This window comes from Anopheles ziemanni, chromosome 2 (genome assembly GCF_943734765.1).
Source record: "Anopheles ziemanni chromosome 2, idAnoZiCoDA_A2_x.2, whole genome shotgun sequence".
Lineage (NCBI taxonomy): Eukaryota > Metazoa > Arthropoda > Insecta > Diptera > Culicidae > Anopheles > Anopheles ziemanni.
The window spans coordinates 944220-959813 of record NC_080705.1 but is presented as its reverse complement, the minus strand read 5'-3'; the positions used below and the strand labels follow the sequence as shown (position 1 = coordinate 959813).

The following is a 15594-nucleotide window of genomic DNA, read 5'->3' as shown; positions in this document are numbered from 1 at the left end:
ATAACCAACCATAACCAACCAATCAATAGGGCAAATGAATTTTTATAATTTTAGGATTTCATCGAATTTTTGTAAACGGGTTTGTTAAATAAAGTTAGAGGAAAGCTAATTTCAGAAACTTCGAAAGCTTCAACGATACCAGGGTATTTAATACGTTTAACCAAGATGCTTAATTCTCAATCTTCGATGACAGTTGCTGTCATTTGCAAAATATGTCAAAAATTGTATTTACAAAAATTTGTTGATGTAATATTCTAGTCTTGTCTACAAAACTAGAAACCCGTGTCTGTGCGAAGAAAATAGCCAAGTGCATCGTTAATACTCAATAGACTGATTGTTTAAGCAACCATTCCGGTTTGAAAAGGTTCACATTTTCCAATCCATCACTGCGGTGAACGTTCTGGTTGAGTGTTTTGTCCGGAATCCCGCACGGAAAAATCATAACAGATGAGAATGACATCGTCCACAAAAATAATGCTGATAGCCTGCGGGTCATTTAGCCCGCCAACGCCGATGCATTTCCGAATGTTTGGTAGGTAGCACGCCTGTGTTCGATATTAGGAAAATACTTACTGTCGGATTTTCTCACAGAAATTGCACGCGATCACATCCAGCAGATGGGCCTGGGGCAGGTTGTTGGAGGAATTGTGTCTCCTGTGCATGACTCATATGCGAAGAAAGGACTGGTCTCTGCCACACACCGCTGTGCGATGATTAAGATTGGCCTTAAGTCGTCCGATTGGATACACCTTTCTGACTGGGAAACGCAGCAGGAAGAATGGACACGCACGCGGCAGGTCTTGCAGTATCATCAGGTAACATTGTTGTATTTAACTATGCATTTGACCAAACCTGACCTACTTGCAAATCATTACAGAATTACATCAATTCATACTTGAAAGATACCAATGGGACCATCAACAATCAGCACATTCCCGCCTGGATTCCGGAAGGGATTAAGAAAACGGCTGGACAGGTTCAGCTGAAACTTTTGTGTGGTGCTGATCTATTGGAATCTTTCGCCACTCCGGGACTTTGGAAGGACGAGGATCTTGAGGCCATTCTAGGCTATCATGGAATCGTGGTCATCTCTCGAGCCGGCTCCAACCCAGAGCAATTCATATTCAACTCTGATCTACTAAGCCGATACCGGGTAAGAATGTGATTGTTTCTAAAATTAGATTAGCACAGTTTCAAAAAGTTCTTTTTCTTCTCTCACCAAAAGCGCAACATAACGATCGTTACAAACTGGGTTACAAATGATGTAAGCTCGACGTTGATTCGTCGTCTGCTGAATCGAGGACTGTCGGTGAAGTATCTGCTGGATGACCATGTCACGGAGTACATTAGGAAGTTTGGACTGTTCGGGTGCAATAGTGACACGTGAGTAGTTCAACCGCGGGAAGTTTGGGTTGGTTTGAATCAAACCTCTGACAAACATCGTTAGGAACAGAAAATGACAGTAACACGCATACATTCCATACAGTGAAACAGACAGTTCATGTTTGAGCTCATACTCGCCGTAATTGCCTCACCCATTCTCGCCTAATCGGAATACGCTTTCCGACATGTCTGTGCAATCGGCCGCCTGCCAACTTAATTGTTTGCGGGCTGGAATGGAACAGTAAGTATATTCTTACACCTGGCAGCGCAGCGGAAGCCATGAGCATTTCGCCCATCTCGCCTATAAGCGACCCGGACCTCTACATAGAGCATCGGAATCAGTTAAACAAGATTGGATCGTCCTGTGAAGTAATGGACGAAACGGATCTACCATCACCCTTCATACCATCGGGCCCAGCGGCCCTCAACAAGGTGTTTTGTTGCGCCAACGACTCCACTTCCTCCTCCAAGACAGGAACGGTGGTTGGTAGTAGTCGCGGCACATTTCTCGGCCGTCCCGGGAGTGCCGTACAGATCATTACAACGGCGGCTCCTTCTTCGACGCCCCCGCTGCTAACGTCTCCTGATGGCAATGCAAAACTCACTCACACTATCACCCTAGACGATGTGGACGGCAGCAGCACGGTGGTCAAGAAGGTGGGTGTATGTACGAGCGAGAAGCTAAGCCCACGCCGGGTATCGATCGAACAAACGGCCACGAAACCGAGCACAAACGCTAAAAGCAGCACCAACAACGACAATACTAGCACAACGACCAAACGCACGACAACCTCAAACGCTAGCACCGCTAATGCTGTAAAACATGATCGAAGCAGCCCGTCTGCCACGATCAAAACGATCACATCAATCGCTAGCAACCTAGGCGCTACTCTTAGCACCAGCACAGCCCATACGGCCGCTTCAACGGCTGCTTCAACCGGGCGGATCAGTCCATCTCGTAGTTACGACGATATGATCAAATTTGTATTTACCGAACACGGTATCAAGGTCATTAGTGATCGCGAGTACGTAGTGTAGAGCTTTTGTACGTGTGTAGGGGCTTCATTTCAAACGGCCCACGAAACGATCTCAATCGGCAAATTTTCAGGTTTATCTCTATAACCATCTTTCTGGAATTTCATCTCTCTTTGGCGTAAGTACGCTGCGAATAGTGGTTTGCATGCTTTCGTTTCGACAACTTGTCGTAGCGCAAAGATACTCGTACTCGTAGTCTGTAGAAGAACGGCTTTTTGGCAACGCTTGTATTCTGTAACATTGGACAGTAGATACTAAACATATCATTCTACACCACGTGCATCAGTCCACATCTAACGTTGATATAATTTGCATAGAACCATTTTGTTCGCATGGTAGATCCGTAGATAAATTGAACCCCTATGCCAAATATTAATATCTAAATACTTTCTCTATGATTCTAGGTCGTGAAGAAGATGAAGACATCGGCGTGTCCTGTCTAGAAACTTGTCAATTTTACATCCACGCATTCTTCTCAGCAGGAAGCTTAGAAAAGGAGCACAAAATCTACAAACGCTGGTACTGGGGCGCTATTCCTTAGCTATTCTATAGTTAATGTTGTTCACACTATAGTTCCTTACATTTTGTTCGAATAGTTTCATAATATTTATTTACTGTTACTCCAATTCTCCAATCTGTCGGTGAAAAGCTGGTTAAGGGAAATCAACACCTTACAAGAAAGACGCCTTTGAGCGCAGCTCCTATTCAATGAGAATGAGCTTCTGCGGGTCTAAGCTAGTAGCAAACATGTAACGATGTGATTAGAAAATATAATAAATTTAACACCTAGCTGAACGATGGAGGAATCGGTTGTTTTGTTTTGATTTCGTTTTGTTCGTGCTGTCCTTGTTTGACAGTTGCTTGGGTTGCTTGCATGGCGTCGCCTAGCAACCTGATAGGCAACGCGTCACAACACAACAAACGGTGCAGGTCTAGCAGACAACTGAGATGACACGTTATCTTCACACCGAATCGTGGCATAAATATTGAATCAGGACCATTGGAACACGGTTTAGGGCACGGTAATAGTAATTAATGATCCGGTGGGGGTAACAGGCAGCAAAAAAACACTCGTTAAGCATGCAAGAAAAAGCATCCCCATCCACCGGAGCTGGTGGAACGCCAGCGAAGGTAAAAACCGACAGCTGGATGGAAGACTCGTCGATTGGTCGATCATTGTCATCGTTAACGACGGGCGCCTCGGGACATGGAAAGTAAGGTCTCATTTTCCAGATTATTGATCAAACAACCTAGTCGCACGGAAGTTAATGCGTTTCGTGTAATCGTTTCAGGAACGGTCGGAAATTTTCGAATATTTTAGAGATGTAGGTAGCACTGGTCGGAGATGATGTAAGTAGTACCGTTACATTCACACAACTCTTTGCAGGGAGCGGTTCAGCAGCAATAATATCATCTCGATGGACGACAGCAGCAGCACGGCGATCGATTACAACCCGATCGATGATATTCCCGTGCTGCCTGATGCGGATGAAATACACGAAAGCCTTCTGTACAACGAAAGCCCGAACCTTCCCTCGTACGTTTGCACGCTGATAGTGTATAGTCGGGCCATAAGTAATTCATTCAAACTTTTTCATCGATTTACAGTGCTACAACTTACAAAAACCTAAGCTCGGACATCTTTACCAACGGGAAAGCCTCAGCGCTGGGAAATTTAGATGAAATTGACATTTCCATTTTAACGGAATGCCTGGAAAGCGAGCAAGATATTGAAGAACCGGACGAAGTGTGGACTTGGGATCAGCTGTTTACGCAGCTATCGGTTAAAATCAACACGGAGACGAAAACGCCCGTCGCGGAGTACAGCAATTGACTGCAACGTGTTAGTTTTAGTGGATGGTGAGCTGGTACACTTTTATTCAATTATTAACATTATTGGTACTGTCCATCACAAGAAGCGTTTCTTCTTCGAGCTGCTGCATGTTTTCCGGCAGCAGCATATCTTCCGATGCCAGCGGTAGAATATCACAAATCTTCGAAGATTCAACATTCAGCACGTACTCGCAGGGACGCGGTTCCAGTAAGTAAAGGGCAATCACATCGGAGCTGGTGGCCGAATGCTCGGTACATTTCAGTTTCACCTCCACCTGGCGAGGCTGATTGGTTTTGTCGCAAATATCGCCACCGGTGTAAAAGTGGCTGATTTGATTCTCGAGCTTGAGCTTGTACCGTACAGATGGGTGCTTTTCCAACCACTCACGATGCTTGTCCACATTGAAGTATCCCAGGTAGATGGAAGTGTCCTTGTGGTATTGCCGTACATGCTTACCGAAGCACAGTTCAAATTTCCACCATCCAGAACCCTAGAAAGGAAAAACAGTAGAAAAAAACAGAACTCCTCGACAAGTGCAGATTGCTATTCTTACACCAGGCAGGCAATAGGCACCATCCAAAAATTCTAGTAGCGAGGTTAATTCCTTGGATTTCTTTGGACGCTTGGACATCGAAGAGACAGGTGTTTCGCCTTCCTCATCAGCTGGATCAATCTCCAAACCTTTCCAGCCGAACGAAAACTCTTCATCTTTGCGAATGAGATCACCTCGAATGGAACCATCCTGTTGCATATGGTAAGACATTTAAGTAAAACCGATAAGATGAAGTACAAAAATCATGTGGAGAAGTTATAAGCAATCTCTGTGTTGCGTTCAAAGACTAAACATATTAAAATTCACACCGGAATGTGCATAAACAGAACGAACCTCACTCATTGCAGGCATTTCATATCCTAATACGTCGCTAATAGTGACCTGAGGAAAATAGGGCAGAAAGGGAAATGAAAGAAAAATACGTACAAAAGATAAACAGAAGTTGGTAAAAGATGAGAGAATGAGGTGACCGAAAGCAGAAGCATGATAAAAAAAGGATTAAGGGCAAAGAAAATGTGAAGCGTCAAAACGAGCATAACGAAACCAATGCAAACACCAATCGCAATGAGTCCATGCTAATTAAACGAGTAGCCTTAACATACCGACAGCTGCTGATACTTTTGCCGCAGTTTATCCACCTCCATCTGCAACAAAGCTTTCGGCTTACGAGGTGAATCTCCAACGGGACTGCAGTTGATCTTGTTCTCCTCCGTGTCTTGTGGTTTGTACTTCGGATGGGTGCACAAACCAGCCGTCAGGATGATTACCTCGTAGTTACACGTGGAGGTTTCTTTCAGCGAATATACTTCGTTCTTGCCAAACATGTAGCATACGTACAGGATTTTCGTCACACGAGGTTCCCCGTTCAGGTCACAAATTGTGCCGGAATCCATCTCCAGTTCGAGGTACGGCAGATTGAAACCTTCAATCTTTTTATACTTCATCTGCTCCTTCTCTGATTCGCCGCTCTTTTGCCGTGCCTTCATTGCTTCCGTCTTCTGTTTATCCCATCGGCCGAGAAAATATTCCTGGACTTTGGTCGATTTTTCGTGGCGCTCTTCGTGATACTGCTTGATGTAATTGCCATGGCAAACTTCATACGACCAGTAGCTTTCAATACGGTACGAACAGGCAGTCGATGAGAACAGTGGCTCCAACAATTCAAACGGACTCGGCCCGTTGTACTCAACGTCCCCGGTACTTTCCTTGGCCGTAATGGATGGGATCACACAGCGGTACTTTTCCTTGTTGGCTGATGTGACCACTATTTCCTCAGCATCTGGTGGGTTTGGCTAAAAAGGGTTCAATGATGTTAACACATGCCTTTTCATTTATTGCACACCGTGTAACGTGTACTTACCACTAGCTCATCCTTGGTATGCCACACAAGATTGAATAGAACTGAGTCGTCAAATCCTTTCAAGTCGTGGCCATTGGACAACAGGAAAGGAGCAACTCCAAACACTGCGACTAGTATGAACGAGTTAAGTAATCGCATTTCGGCTCCAATACTGTGTGAATTGCGAATTTACTGTAGAGTGGAATGTACATCCATTTGGTAAGCAAGACTCGTGGTAGAAAGTGATTGGTGCAGGTTTTGTTATTGACGATAATCACTTTTCACAACTGATAACGTCAAAACAAGCAACTTTTCCCTAGCTCGAGCCGTCAAATGCGTTTACATCGTATGATACGTGTTCAATTTACATGGCATCATGCGGGCGGTGTTAGTTTCAAATCTTTTCTTCAACTCGCAGCTGTGGTTCAGTTCTACGTTCGATGTCAAAAAAAGAAAACATGCAGAATCAACAATATCCCCAACGAGGGCTAATTTTAGAATTACAATAGAATGTTCATCGTCTGAACTAGTTAAAGTACATAAAATGACCAACAATGGTCAACCACACACGCGCTGTTTTCAAATGTTTCATCGGCATATGCATTTTGAGTATCTTCGTCGTCATATTCCAAATCGGCGGTCTTCCGACTGCTTCAGGTGCGTGGCATGTCCGTGTGGTTAGTGTAATAAACTTGCTGATCTAAGCTTTCCCACTATTTTCAGAACGTTGCAATTGTGAAGACAACCATGACCGCGATGTACAACATGAAAAGTTCCATCAAAGTTTCCGGATCGAGCAAATGGACGGGAAAAAGCTAGCCATAATTGTTCCATTCCGGGACAGATTCGACGAGCTATTACAATTCGCCCCGCATTTGGCAGCTTTTTTGGAGAAACAAAACGTACCCTTCCACATATTTGTAGTGAACCAAAATGATCGATATCGTTTCAACCGCGCCTCTCTGATCAACGTGGGATTCCTGCATGTTCGGGAAAGCTACAACTATTTCGCAATGCACGACGTTGATCTGCTTCCGGTGAACGATAATCTTCGGTACGAGTTTCCTGCGGACGGTCCGCTGCACATTTCTGGACCTGAATTTCATCCTAAGTATCACTACGCAGCATTCATAGGTGGGATTTTGCTGCTACGTATGGATCACTTTGAGCAATTAAATGGAATGTCCAACCGTTACTGGGGCTGGGGGCTAGAGGACGATGAATTCTACGTGCGAATAAAAGAAGCTGGCCTGGAAGTGTCTCGCCCAAAGAATATAACTACCGGGCCCAACAACACCTTCCTGCATGTACACGATCGGGTGCACAGACGTCGAGATACGGTTAAATGTTTCAATCAACGTGAAATTACCAGAAAGCGTGATCGTGAAACCGGCCTAAATACGTTGAAATACTCCATACACAGTCGGCGGGAGCTGACGATCGACGGTATTCCCGTGACGGTGCTGAACGTCGATTTGTTCTGCGACAAAATAAAAACACCTTGGTGTGAATGTGAAGCCAAGACAGAAAATGTAACCCAAAATATTCCTAAAAAAAAGCCACGACTGCGTTAATAAAATTTGAAATTATTATTTGGATTATTTTTGAACTATGTTGAAGAACACATCACAACTCGGCGCTATAAACCATGCATGACAATTCAATGCCGGCTGATGGCGAATGTTTACTTTTTCAATAACCCTTGCATGCTAAAAAGTCCTTCCAGTAAAACATTCTTGAATAACTCAAGAACAGAATGCAGAATACATTGGCGAGAATGCAGTTTCTGTGTACAGAATAAGTCTTATTCATTGCTTCATTATTTTATTAAACATATCCGACCATTAAACTAGTTGAGCATTAAAGAGTTTAGAATTAGATGCGTTTTCCTTTTGTGCGTAGACCCACAGTACAAAATCCACACCGCGAGTGTTTTGTTTAGATTGTACAAGTATTGTCCAGTCCAGTAAAATGTTTAAGTGGGCTCAATTTGCGCTTTCTGTGGTTTTGGTAATAAATGTCCAAGTTTGCTTGGCATTTTTCGATGTCGCATCAATCGCTAGTAAAGCGTTTTCCGGCGTAAAGACAACGTACTCGTTTGTGAAAGATTCAACGTATTGCTCCTACACAGAGTGTTGTTCCGATGGATACATTATTGCGGATGTGGCGGGTAAGTGTGGATTTCAGAAATATTATCATATCGCCATACTTATCACTTTCGTACTTCCACTCCTTGTGGTCAGGTTTGAAGAATGCATTGGATGACAGGTTGTTTGGGCAACACATAGCCAAGCAAATTGTGGTAGATGCGATTGGTGGACACTTCAAGCACATTCATGAGTCGGAAAAGCCACTAGTGATGAGGTAAGCATGCTCGTGTCTGGTGATTTTCTACTCAATTGTATCACTTTCTTGTTCATTCTATATTCCAGCTTACACGGCTCACCTGGTAAGGACGGTGTAATGTTTACTCTTTCGATCGTAGCTTTGATGGACCTTTGATTTCATTTTATTTAGGAACGGGGAAAAACTACATAGCAGAGCACGTTGTACGTGCGTTGTACAAGAATGGAGCTAAGAGCAAGTACGTGCACAAATATCTTGGAAGAATCGATTTCCCGTTGCAAAATAATGTAGAACTATACAAGGTGAGCACACTGTCGACTAACTTCACACGAGCATCGTATTGTATCTTTGCACCTTTTTACAGATACAGCTAGTGAATGATATCAAACGCGCTGTTGCAACGTGTCCCAAATCCTTATTTATCTTCGATGAAGTCGAAAAGATGCCGGCTGGGCTGTTTGATTCCATCGTTACGCTTCTCGATAATCATGCGTACACCAAAGAGCTGGATTTTAGGCAATCTATCTTCATCTTCCTATCGAACGTGGCGGGTCCCGAGATAGCAAAAAAGTTGAAACATCTTCTGGATTCGGGCGTTTGGCGTGAGCAATCAAAATTGCACGACTTCGAACAAACGCTAGAGATTAGCTCGTACAACCTGGGCGGAGGGTTGTATCGGAGTGAAATGATTGAGTCGCATGTGGTCGATCATTTTGTACCATTTTTGCCTCTAGAACTTCGCCACGTTGAAAAGTGTGTCCAGCAAGAGTACCTTAAGTATGATAACCAGGGAATGCTTGATGAAAGTTTCATGAGGTATGCATTTTATGTCCCAAGCCAATGCGAAGGTGTGAAGCTCATATTCCTTTTATTTAATTGCAGGGATGTGCTGAAGGAGGCAGTTACGTTCGACGAGACTGGTTTATTCTCTAACAACGGTTGCAAACGGATAAGTAAAAAAGTGGAATCGATGTATTATAACAGGCTGCGGAAACGTGTTCATGGAGATCTTTAAACTCAACGTAGAGCCCAAGTCCTTAAATACCGACTGTTCTTTATTTATCTTCCCCCAAGGCTACTTTCTCTTAACACTTAATCCAGGTTTCGTTTGAGGCGTTGTTTTGTGTTTTATTAATAAATTAATTTAAAGTTATTCTTCTGATCACATGGTGGTTTGAATTGTCCCATTCTTTGTTTACGAATATTGTTTAAGCAAAATGTCAAAAACATGGATGACACATCAACATATCGTGTTGTTTACAATTTAGTGCACGTTGCCGGTGTTGTTTGCGGTCCTCAAGAATCAATTCATTACAATGCCACCGAAATCAGCGAGCAAAAAGGAAAAACCAACGTGGTGGAACTGTGAAAAATGTAAAACGTATTTTCTAACATCGGAACTAACCAAACACCAGACAGATGAGTGTGGTAATTTGGAAGGACTGAGTGGGTATGTCGAACCGAGCGGAGCTTTCCATTGTCGGAAGGTGGAGATCGGCAAGCTGTCTTCGTACGAGGAAGTGAAACCGTGTACCGATTCTCAACGGTATGGTCTGGCGCTTCTGCCCATTGGTATTGTGAGGTGTCTGGGATTGTCGACGGGCGACTATGTTACGATAGAGGTAACCGAAGGCATCGAGAGAAAGCCCGTGGGATCGGTGGTCCGAACTGTGTGGCCTGTTGAAGATCGTGTTGGAGCGAAAGTTGCTCTTGAAACACTAGGTAGGTCTGCAAGCTATGCAACTATACACAAATGAGTTATCGTTTGTTCCATTTCTAGATGATATAGATGCACTGAAAGTACCGGCCCGCGACATGAGAGTGAAAGTGTATGCCATCAGGGGAGAACAGTTGGAAGATGCTGTTGAGATTTTCCTCCACTTAGAAGATCCTTCCCAAGCGAAGATGTTTAGTAAAAATGGAAAATTTCTTTTCACCTGCTTGAAAAATCAACTTCTTGAAAGCGTGATTTTCACAAACAATCCAATTACTTTAAACGTATGCAATAAGAAGTTCCGATTTCGGGTAGATGATACTCAAACGCAAGCGGTTAATGATGGCATGGAACTAGCAGATCATTTGTCAAGACTACGCATTGGAAGCCGTATGCTTCGCATTATAAGAACCACAAAGCTGGTGTTACGAGATGATTCACAAGAGGTTGAACAGAAGCATAAGCGTCGGGTACACAACCTGTCCCATATCGGCGGTTTGGATAACACAATTAACGAGATGAAAGAGCTAATAGAAATGGCATTTGGCATCAAGTCCACAACAGCTTCCAGCGAACGTCCCCCGCACGATTTTGGCCCGATATGTCGTGGGCTTCTACTATACGGTGTGTCAGGCATTGGCAAAACGATGCTTGTTAACGCATTGGCCACACACTACCAGTGCCACGTGATCAGACTGAATAGCTCGGAAATGTTCAGCAAATTCTACGGCGAATCGGAAGCAAATGTATCACGCCAATTTATGGAGGTGTTTGACGTTCATCCTAAACCCGCGATGGTAATCGTGGAAGAACTGCACAACCTTTGCCCGAAAAGCACATCGACTGACATTGTGAAACGGATGTCACAACACTTTCTCAACCTCCTGGACAGCTTGCATGGAAATGCTCGTGGCAATCGTGCGATTGTTATCGGAACAACGGATAACATTGACAGTATCAATCCATTGCTGCGCCGTGGTGGACGTATGGACTATGAATTTGAAATTCCAGTACCTGATGCGATCGCTCGAGCTGCCATACTTGCAGGTATTCTTGCCCGCCATAACCAACAGTTGGCTAGTGAAGCGGTGCAGACGGTCGCTCGTGTTACGCACGGTTACGTGGGAGCCGATCTAGAAAATTTGGTCTCAAAAGCAGTTTCATTATCCAAAACGGCCGTTATCGATGAGGCATCCTTGATGGCGGCCACGCAGCACGTGAAAGCGAGTGCGATGCGAGAAATATTGATTGAATGTCCTAATGTGCGGTGGAGCGATATCGGAGGACAAGAGGAGCTGAAACTGAAACTCCGCCAGATCATCGATTGGCCCATTCACCATCCGGAACTGTTCATCCGGCTCGGTATTAAGCCACCGCGAGGCCTTCTTATGTTCGGCCCACCGGGCTGCTCGAAGACGATGATAGCGAAGGCAATCGCAACGGAAAGTCGCATCAATTTCCTGTCCATCAAGGGTTCCGAACTGTTTTCCATGTGGGTCGGTGAGTCGGAACGAGCGGTGAGGGATTTATTCCGTCGGGCGCGGCAGGTAGCACCGTCAATTATATTCTTCGATGAAATCGATGCCATAGGCGGTGAAAGATCCGGAGATACCGGCAGTTCGGTTAAGGAGCGAGTTCTCGCTCAGCTTCTCACCGAGATGGACGGTGTGAGTACGCTGAAGGACGTGCGGATTGTGGCCGCAACGAATCGACCGGATCTGATTGACCGAGCTCTGATGCGTCCGGGACGTTTAGATCGCATAGTTTACGTTCGACTGCCAGACGAAGCGGCAAGGAGAGAAATTTTCCGTATCAAACTAAAAACTATTCCCACGGCGATGGATGTCAACGTGGAAGAACTGGTTCAACGTACTGCCGGGTGTTCAGGATCCGAAATTGAAGCCATCTGCCAGGAAGCGGCTTTGCGAGGACTGCAAACCTCCTTTAATGTGGAAGCGATCGAATGGTCTCACTTTGAGTATGCTCTGTCGGTCGTCCGTCCACGCACCAGTACCGAATTGTTACGTCTGTACGACGAGTATTTGATGCAACATCAATAAGAGGTTTTGCAAAGAATAAGAATCCCAGCATACCCAATTAATCATCCGATGGAATTGAGATATATTGCGATGAAATAAATTTCATCTTGAGTGGGACGATTTGAATACATCTTCATTAGACGGGTGGTGTGTTAACTTCCGAACAATTCTACCATTTGGAGCAGAGGGCTGAAACGACAAACATTCGAATGTTTGTTCCCAGGCATCGTACGGCGTAAGCAAAGAAGAGACGAAACGTTTTAGCACCTTTGGGGTGTCTATGTTTACGCACGCTGCACCCGAAATGAAAAGAACGAAAGTATTCTGGAAACCGTTGGCAGTTAGAATACAGGTAAGTAACAGTATGCCTTTAAGTACGTTTAATTTCCAAAGTAAATATCCTTAGTTTAGAAATGAAGTCGTTCACAAATGGACGCAACATGAATTGGGTTGGTTTAAATGTGTGAAATGGAACCATTCGAAAAGGCCATTTCGATCATGGGTGGTGTTCACTGGGTCATGTTCAGCAACTCTGCCAACGTACATAAACCTGTCATATAATTCAAACTTTTAATTACATCGCAATAACTTATCACCAAGTGGGTTGCCACTCGCCCCTCGGAATGCTGCTGTATGACCACTCGCCATTCCCTGCGTATGCTTCCAAAGGAAAATCATGTTTGAACTGTTGCTGTTGCAGTCCCAAATTGAAGTGCATCCCATCGTGTGGGATTGGGTGTGCAGCGAGTCAGAGAAGTTTGAGGAGCATTATAAGCTCATTGTTGTGTTTCGAGCGTTTACCCCACCAAAGCATTGCCCCTCTCCCCCTTTCCACCGGCAACAAAGACGTAGCTCCAAATTTGAAAACTGACACATCGTTCGGATCGCATGCTCCAATGCAAGAGGGTTATGCAAGGGGATTAGGGCAGACACTTTTCCATGGGAGTGGAAATCATTTACCAAATGTGTTATTCTTATTACTCCACTCCAGTGGACCCTTGGCATAAGATCGCGAAGAGGGTGGCAATCGTTACAAATGGTTTTGAGATGCACTTCATAGGAGGAAAAGTCCCCAGTTGACGCCAGTTTTCTTACCAATGGTACGGGGAGCATTAGTTTGGATTTTATCATAACGTAGCCAACAAAATGATTCACCTGATTCGTAATGATAGGGACAACATAAAATACTTTTGCCCGATACATTTAATGGTTCTAAGTACTGCAGTTTATTAATCTAACAAAAAGAAATGTCGGTTGCGTAACCTGCGTTTCGCAATAAGAATCGAGGATGTTTTAAGAGTCTACATTTCGTTGTCATTTTTCACATTCTTAAAGATGATGTTTTTCATCTGTGTGCACTCAACCGGTGGGCGTAATGAAGTCAATACATCTTCTGAACTTTCCATTCCATTTTCGGAATCCTTCGCTGCTGAAGTCACTGCTCGGGAATGCAAATGGATATCCTTTTCGAGTTCGCGTTAATCGAATGATGCATGCTCGCAATCGCAATTCGTTCGTCTTCATTACTAATCAATTGAACGGAGAAACTTGTACAAGTGAATTACTTTTCGAACACCCAAATTTCATCATACTCGCGGATGATGGCATTGTTTTTGAAAGTATGACACGTGCATGCAATTATTGGAGTTACTCCATAGCGAGCGTTATGCACAGGAATTGGAGATGAATCATCGACAACCCCGCGGTATATTGCCCTTTGCCTACCCATTGTCCGTTGCTAAGAATAATTTTATTACGATCGGTCACTGTTAACGGGTGGCTTAGATGGAAGAGCATTCTTCTTCGTTTTTCGATCGTTTATATTAACGAGCTGCTAATGGATCGATTATTATTTCAAAATCATACCCTTCCTATCCGATCAAGAAGCGAACCGGGTGTGTTATATTTATCTTATGAATCTGTAGTGAGGTGTAGGCAACGGGCGGCAAGCGTCGTCAAAAGGCAATAAAACTAATGCTGTAAATTTTAACCCATTTACATCCGTCGAACGCACTCAACCAAAGATGAAAAATAACGATTGTTTGTCTCGCTACATCGCTACTATCATGACTCTCTTATGGAGTGGATACACACATATGGTATGCAGCAGTATAATTGCATCTTCACAGAGCAGTATGATTTTCGGGGAACTTTTTGCAGTGGCATACTGTCAAGTTCGTTTTCTCATTTTTTTACTCGCCAAACAAGATCGTCCAGTTTGGAATGCATATTAGGCATTTCGGACGAAATTTGTGTTCCTAAAAGCGAAGTCACATCGGAACCACGGGTGTTTATTTTTATGGCAGAGAAGTAAACGGCTTTGGCGGAGACGGGATGACCCCGTCATAAAGTGCTTAAGGGCTGGAGCGAGAAAAAAAGGGAACACTCGCCTCGTTACCACGGTGATGCGGATTAAGGAAGAGGTAATAAATTTCGTGCACTCGATAGGAGCCTTCCTTCTTCCGTTGTCGGTTGCCATGGATACCGAATGGATCGACTTGGGAGTCTTTTCAAATGAAGTGTTTTTTTTTTCATCTCAATACAAAGGGCAGAACAAATTCCGAATTAGGAACAACATGTTTTAGAGTAGAGTTTGGCCATCGTTTGAAGCAGCAGAAGCGCAAATGAAAACGATGGCAATGGAAGCACACTGGCTTTTCGCACCAAACCCGGCAACGAATGTGGTCATTGGAGAATTTATTCTCGTCACGAAGCTCTGCTCCCACTGTCTGTTTGTAGGTCTGGAACCCGGACAGGGTTTCGAGGCCCTTCGAGCCCGATGCACCGTTTGTTGCGCTGCGACACGATGGCAACTTTATGACATCCGCGTTGGGTCGTTTTCGTTTTACTTTTGGTAGGGTAAGGCACACAAAAAATCATTCTCGGCTAGTTCCACCAGAGCACCCGTCTAGTGTATTTGCATTCTATGGCAAGCACAAAAACTGGCAAAATTCAAAGGCATTGTCGAATGAATTTCAGAGTAACCAGGACGGTCACAGATACTTTCATTTTGATGCTGACAAACATTATACAGGAGCTTTCAATACCATAAGGTCTCCATAAGGTTTCGTATGGAAAGGTTTTTCCTATATTTAAAATATCCCCTAAAGGCGCAAGTCTTTAGTCAGAATAACATCTTGAATCTCAATCTGTTCGTTTTGGGCAGAAAACCTTACCATACGCGACCACGTCTTCGTCGTTCTCCTTACGCCACGGGATTTTATTCCCAATCCCCTCCCTTTTCTCAAGCGAATTCCAGGTTCTGGTCAGTGGCAATACGAGCAATATGTGCGCCCGTGAAATGTTATGACCCTGGTCTTGATCTGTAGCGTTTCGCATGAGTTACTCCAC

General features: G+C 44.1%; 6 protein-coding genes across 7 annotated transcripts; 5 read left to right on the top strand and 1 right to left on the bottom strand.

Annotated features, from left to right (window-relative positions):
• The first annotated feature begins 348 nt into the window (after positions 1 to 348).
• On the top strand, positions 349 to 3159 carry LOC131288523 (uncharacterized). Its single transcript, XM_058317666.1, has 6 exons — positions 349 to 532; positions 592 to 815; positions 878 to 1153; positions 1226 to 1383; positions 1626 to 2536; positions 2823 to 3159. The coding sequence occupies exons 1-5, from the start codon at positions 448 to 450 to the stop codon at positions 2419 to 2421; spliced, it is 1539 nt and encodes a 512-aa protein (XP_058173649.1). The 5' UTR covers positions 349 to 447; the 3' UTR covers positions 2422 to 2536; positions 2823 to 3159.
• A 310-nt stretch (positions 3160 to 3469) lies between these two features.
• LOC131284422 (intraflagellar transport protein 43 homolog) lies at positions 3470 to 4376 on the top strand. Its single transcript, XM_058313282.1, has 4 exons — positions 3470 to 3632; positions 3711 to 3743; positions 3806 to 3955; positions 4027 to 4376. The coding sequence occupies exons 1-4, from the start codon at positions 3499 to 3501 to the stop codon at positions 4250 to 4252; spliced, it is 543 nt and encodes a 180-aa protein (XP_058169265.1). The 5' UTR covers positions 3470 to 3498; the 3' UTR covers positions 4253 to 4376.
• Positions 4273 to 6393, bottom strand: LOC131284412 (endoplasmic reticulum lectin 1). Its single transcript, XM_058313269.1, has 5 exons — positions 6166 to 6393; positions 5408 to 6097; positions 5139 to 5186; positions 4806 to 4994; positions 4273 to 4742 (listed from the first exon to the last, which is right to left on the bottom strand). The coding sequence occupies exons 1-5, from the start codon at positions 6301 to 6303 to the stop codon at positions 4299 to 4301; spliced, it is 1509 nt and encodes a 502-aa protein (XP_058169252.1). The 5' UTR covers positions 6304 to 6393; the 3' UTR covers positions 4273 to 4298.
• A 204-nt stretch (positions 6394 to 6597) lies between these two features.
• LOC131281813 (beta-1,4-galactosyltransferase 7) lies at positions 6598 to 7730 on the top strand. The gene is made up of 2 exons (XM_058311167.1): positions 6598 to 6801; positions 6868 to 7730. Exons 1-2 carry the CDS (start codon positions 6699 to 6701, stop codon positions 7716 to 7718), a joined length of 954 nt encoding a protein of 317 aa, XP_058167150.1. The 5' UTR covers positions 6598 to 6698; the 3' UTR covers positions 7719 to 7730.
• A 376-nt stretch (positions 7731 to 8106) lies between these two features.
• Positions 8107 to 9647, top strand: LOC131281811 (torsin-like protein). 2 transcript variants are annotated; one of them, XM_058311166.1, is made up of 6 exons: positions 8107 to 8314; positions 8388 to 8508; positions 8577 to 8593; positions 8662 to 8792; positions 8855 to 9306; positions 9373 to 9647. In XM_058311166.1, exons 1-6 carry the CDS (start codon positions 8116 to 8118, stop codon positions 9503 to 9505), a joined length of 1053 nt encoding a protein of 350 aa, XP_058167149.1. In that variant the 5' UTR covers positions 8107 to 8115; the 3' UTR covers positions 9506 to 9647. The 2 variants fall into 2 exon arrangements, with proteins under 2 accessions (XP_058167149.1, XP_058167148.1); XM_058311165.1 differs by having other exon boundaries at positions 8855 to 9647.
• A 159-nt stretch (positions 9648 to 9806) lies between these two features.
• Positions 9807 to 12372, top strand: LOC131281810 (ATPase family gene 2 protein homolog A). The gene is made up of 2 exons (XM_058311164.1): positions 9807 to 10212; positions 10271 to 12372. Exons 1-2 carry the CDS (start codon positions 9807 to 9809, stop codon positions 12262 to 12264), a joined length of 2400 nt encoding a protein of 799 aa, XP_058167147.1. The 3' UTR covers positions 12265 to 12372.
• Positions 12373 to 15594: the final 3222 nt, after the last annotated feature.

Bases quoted from the DNA above. Each gene is read 5' to 3' on its own strand.
- LOC131284422 (XM_058313282.1), top strand. From the start codon at position 3,499: ATGCAAGAAAAAGCATCCCCATCCACCGGAGCTGGTGGAACGCCAGCG. The intron at 3,744-3,805 runs GTAGGTAGCACT...AACTCTTTGCAG, and splicing joins TTTTCGAATATTTTAGAGAT to GGAGCGGTTCAGCAGCAATA. The intron at 3,956-4,026 runs GTACGTTTGCAC...ATCGATTTACAG, and splicing joins GAAAGCCCGAACCTTCCCTC to TGCTACAACTTACAAAAACC.
- LOC131281810 (XM_058311164.1), top strand. From the start codon at position 9,807: ATGCCACCGAAATCAGCGAGCAAAAAGGAAAAACCAACGTGGTGGAAC. The intron at 10,213-10,270 runs GTAGGTCTGCAA...TTCCATTTCTAG, and splicing joins AGTTGCTCTTGAAACACTAG to ATGATATAGATGCACTGAAA.
- LOC131281811 (XM_058311165.1), top strand. From the start codon at position 8,116: ATGTTTAAGTGGGCTCAATTTGCGCTTTCTGTGGTTTTGGTAATAAAT. The intron at 8,315-8,387 runs GTAAGTGTGGAT...CCTTGTGGTCAG, and splicing joins CATTATTGCGGATGTGGCGG to GTTTGAAGAATGCATTGGAT. The intron at 8,793-8,854 runs GTGAGCACACTG...ACCTTTTTACAG, and splicing joins ATAATGTAGAACTATACAAG to ATACAGCTAGTGAATGATAT.
- LOC131281813 (XM_058311167.1), top strand. From the start codon at position 6,699: ATGGTCAACCACACACGCGCTGTTTTCAAATGTTTCATCGGCATATGC. The intron at 6,802-6,867 runs GTGCGTGGCATG...CACTATTTTCAG, and splicing joins CGGTCTTCCGACTGCTTCAG to AACGTTGCAATTGTGAAGAC.
- LOC131284412 (XM_058313269.1), bottom strand. From the start codon at position 6,303: ATGCGATTACTTAACTCGTTCATACTAGTCGCAGTGTTTGGAGTTGCT. The intron at 6,098-6,165 runs GTAAGTACACGT...AACCCTTTTTAG, and splicing joins ATACCAAGGATGAGCTAGTG to CCAAACCCACCAGATGCTGA. The intron at 4,743-4,805 runs GTAAGAATAGCA...TTTCCTTTCTAG, and splicing joins GTGCCTATTGCCTGCCTGGT to GGTTCTGGATGGTGGAAATT.
- LOC131288523 (XM_058317666.1), top strand. From the start codon at position 448: ATGAGAATGACATCGTCCACAAAAATAATGCTGATAGCCTGCGGGTCA. The intron at 533-591 runs GTAGGTAGCACG...ATTTTCTCACAG, and splicing joins GATGCATTTCCGAATGTTTG to AAATTGCACGCGATCACATC. The intron at 1,154-1,225 runs GTAAGAATGTGA...TCTCACCAAAAG, and splicing joins ATCTACTAAGCCGATACCGG to CGCAACATAACGATCGTTAC.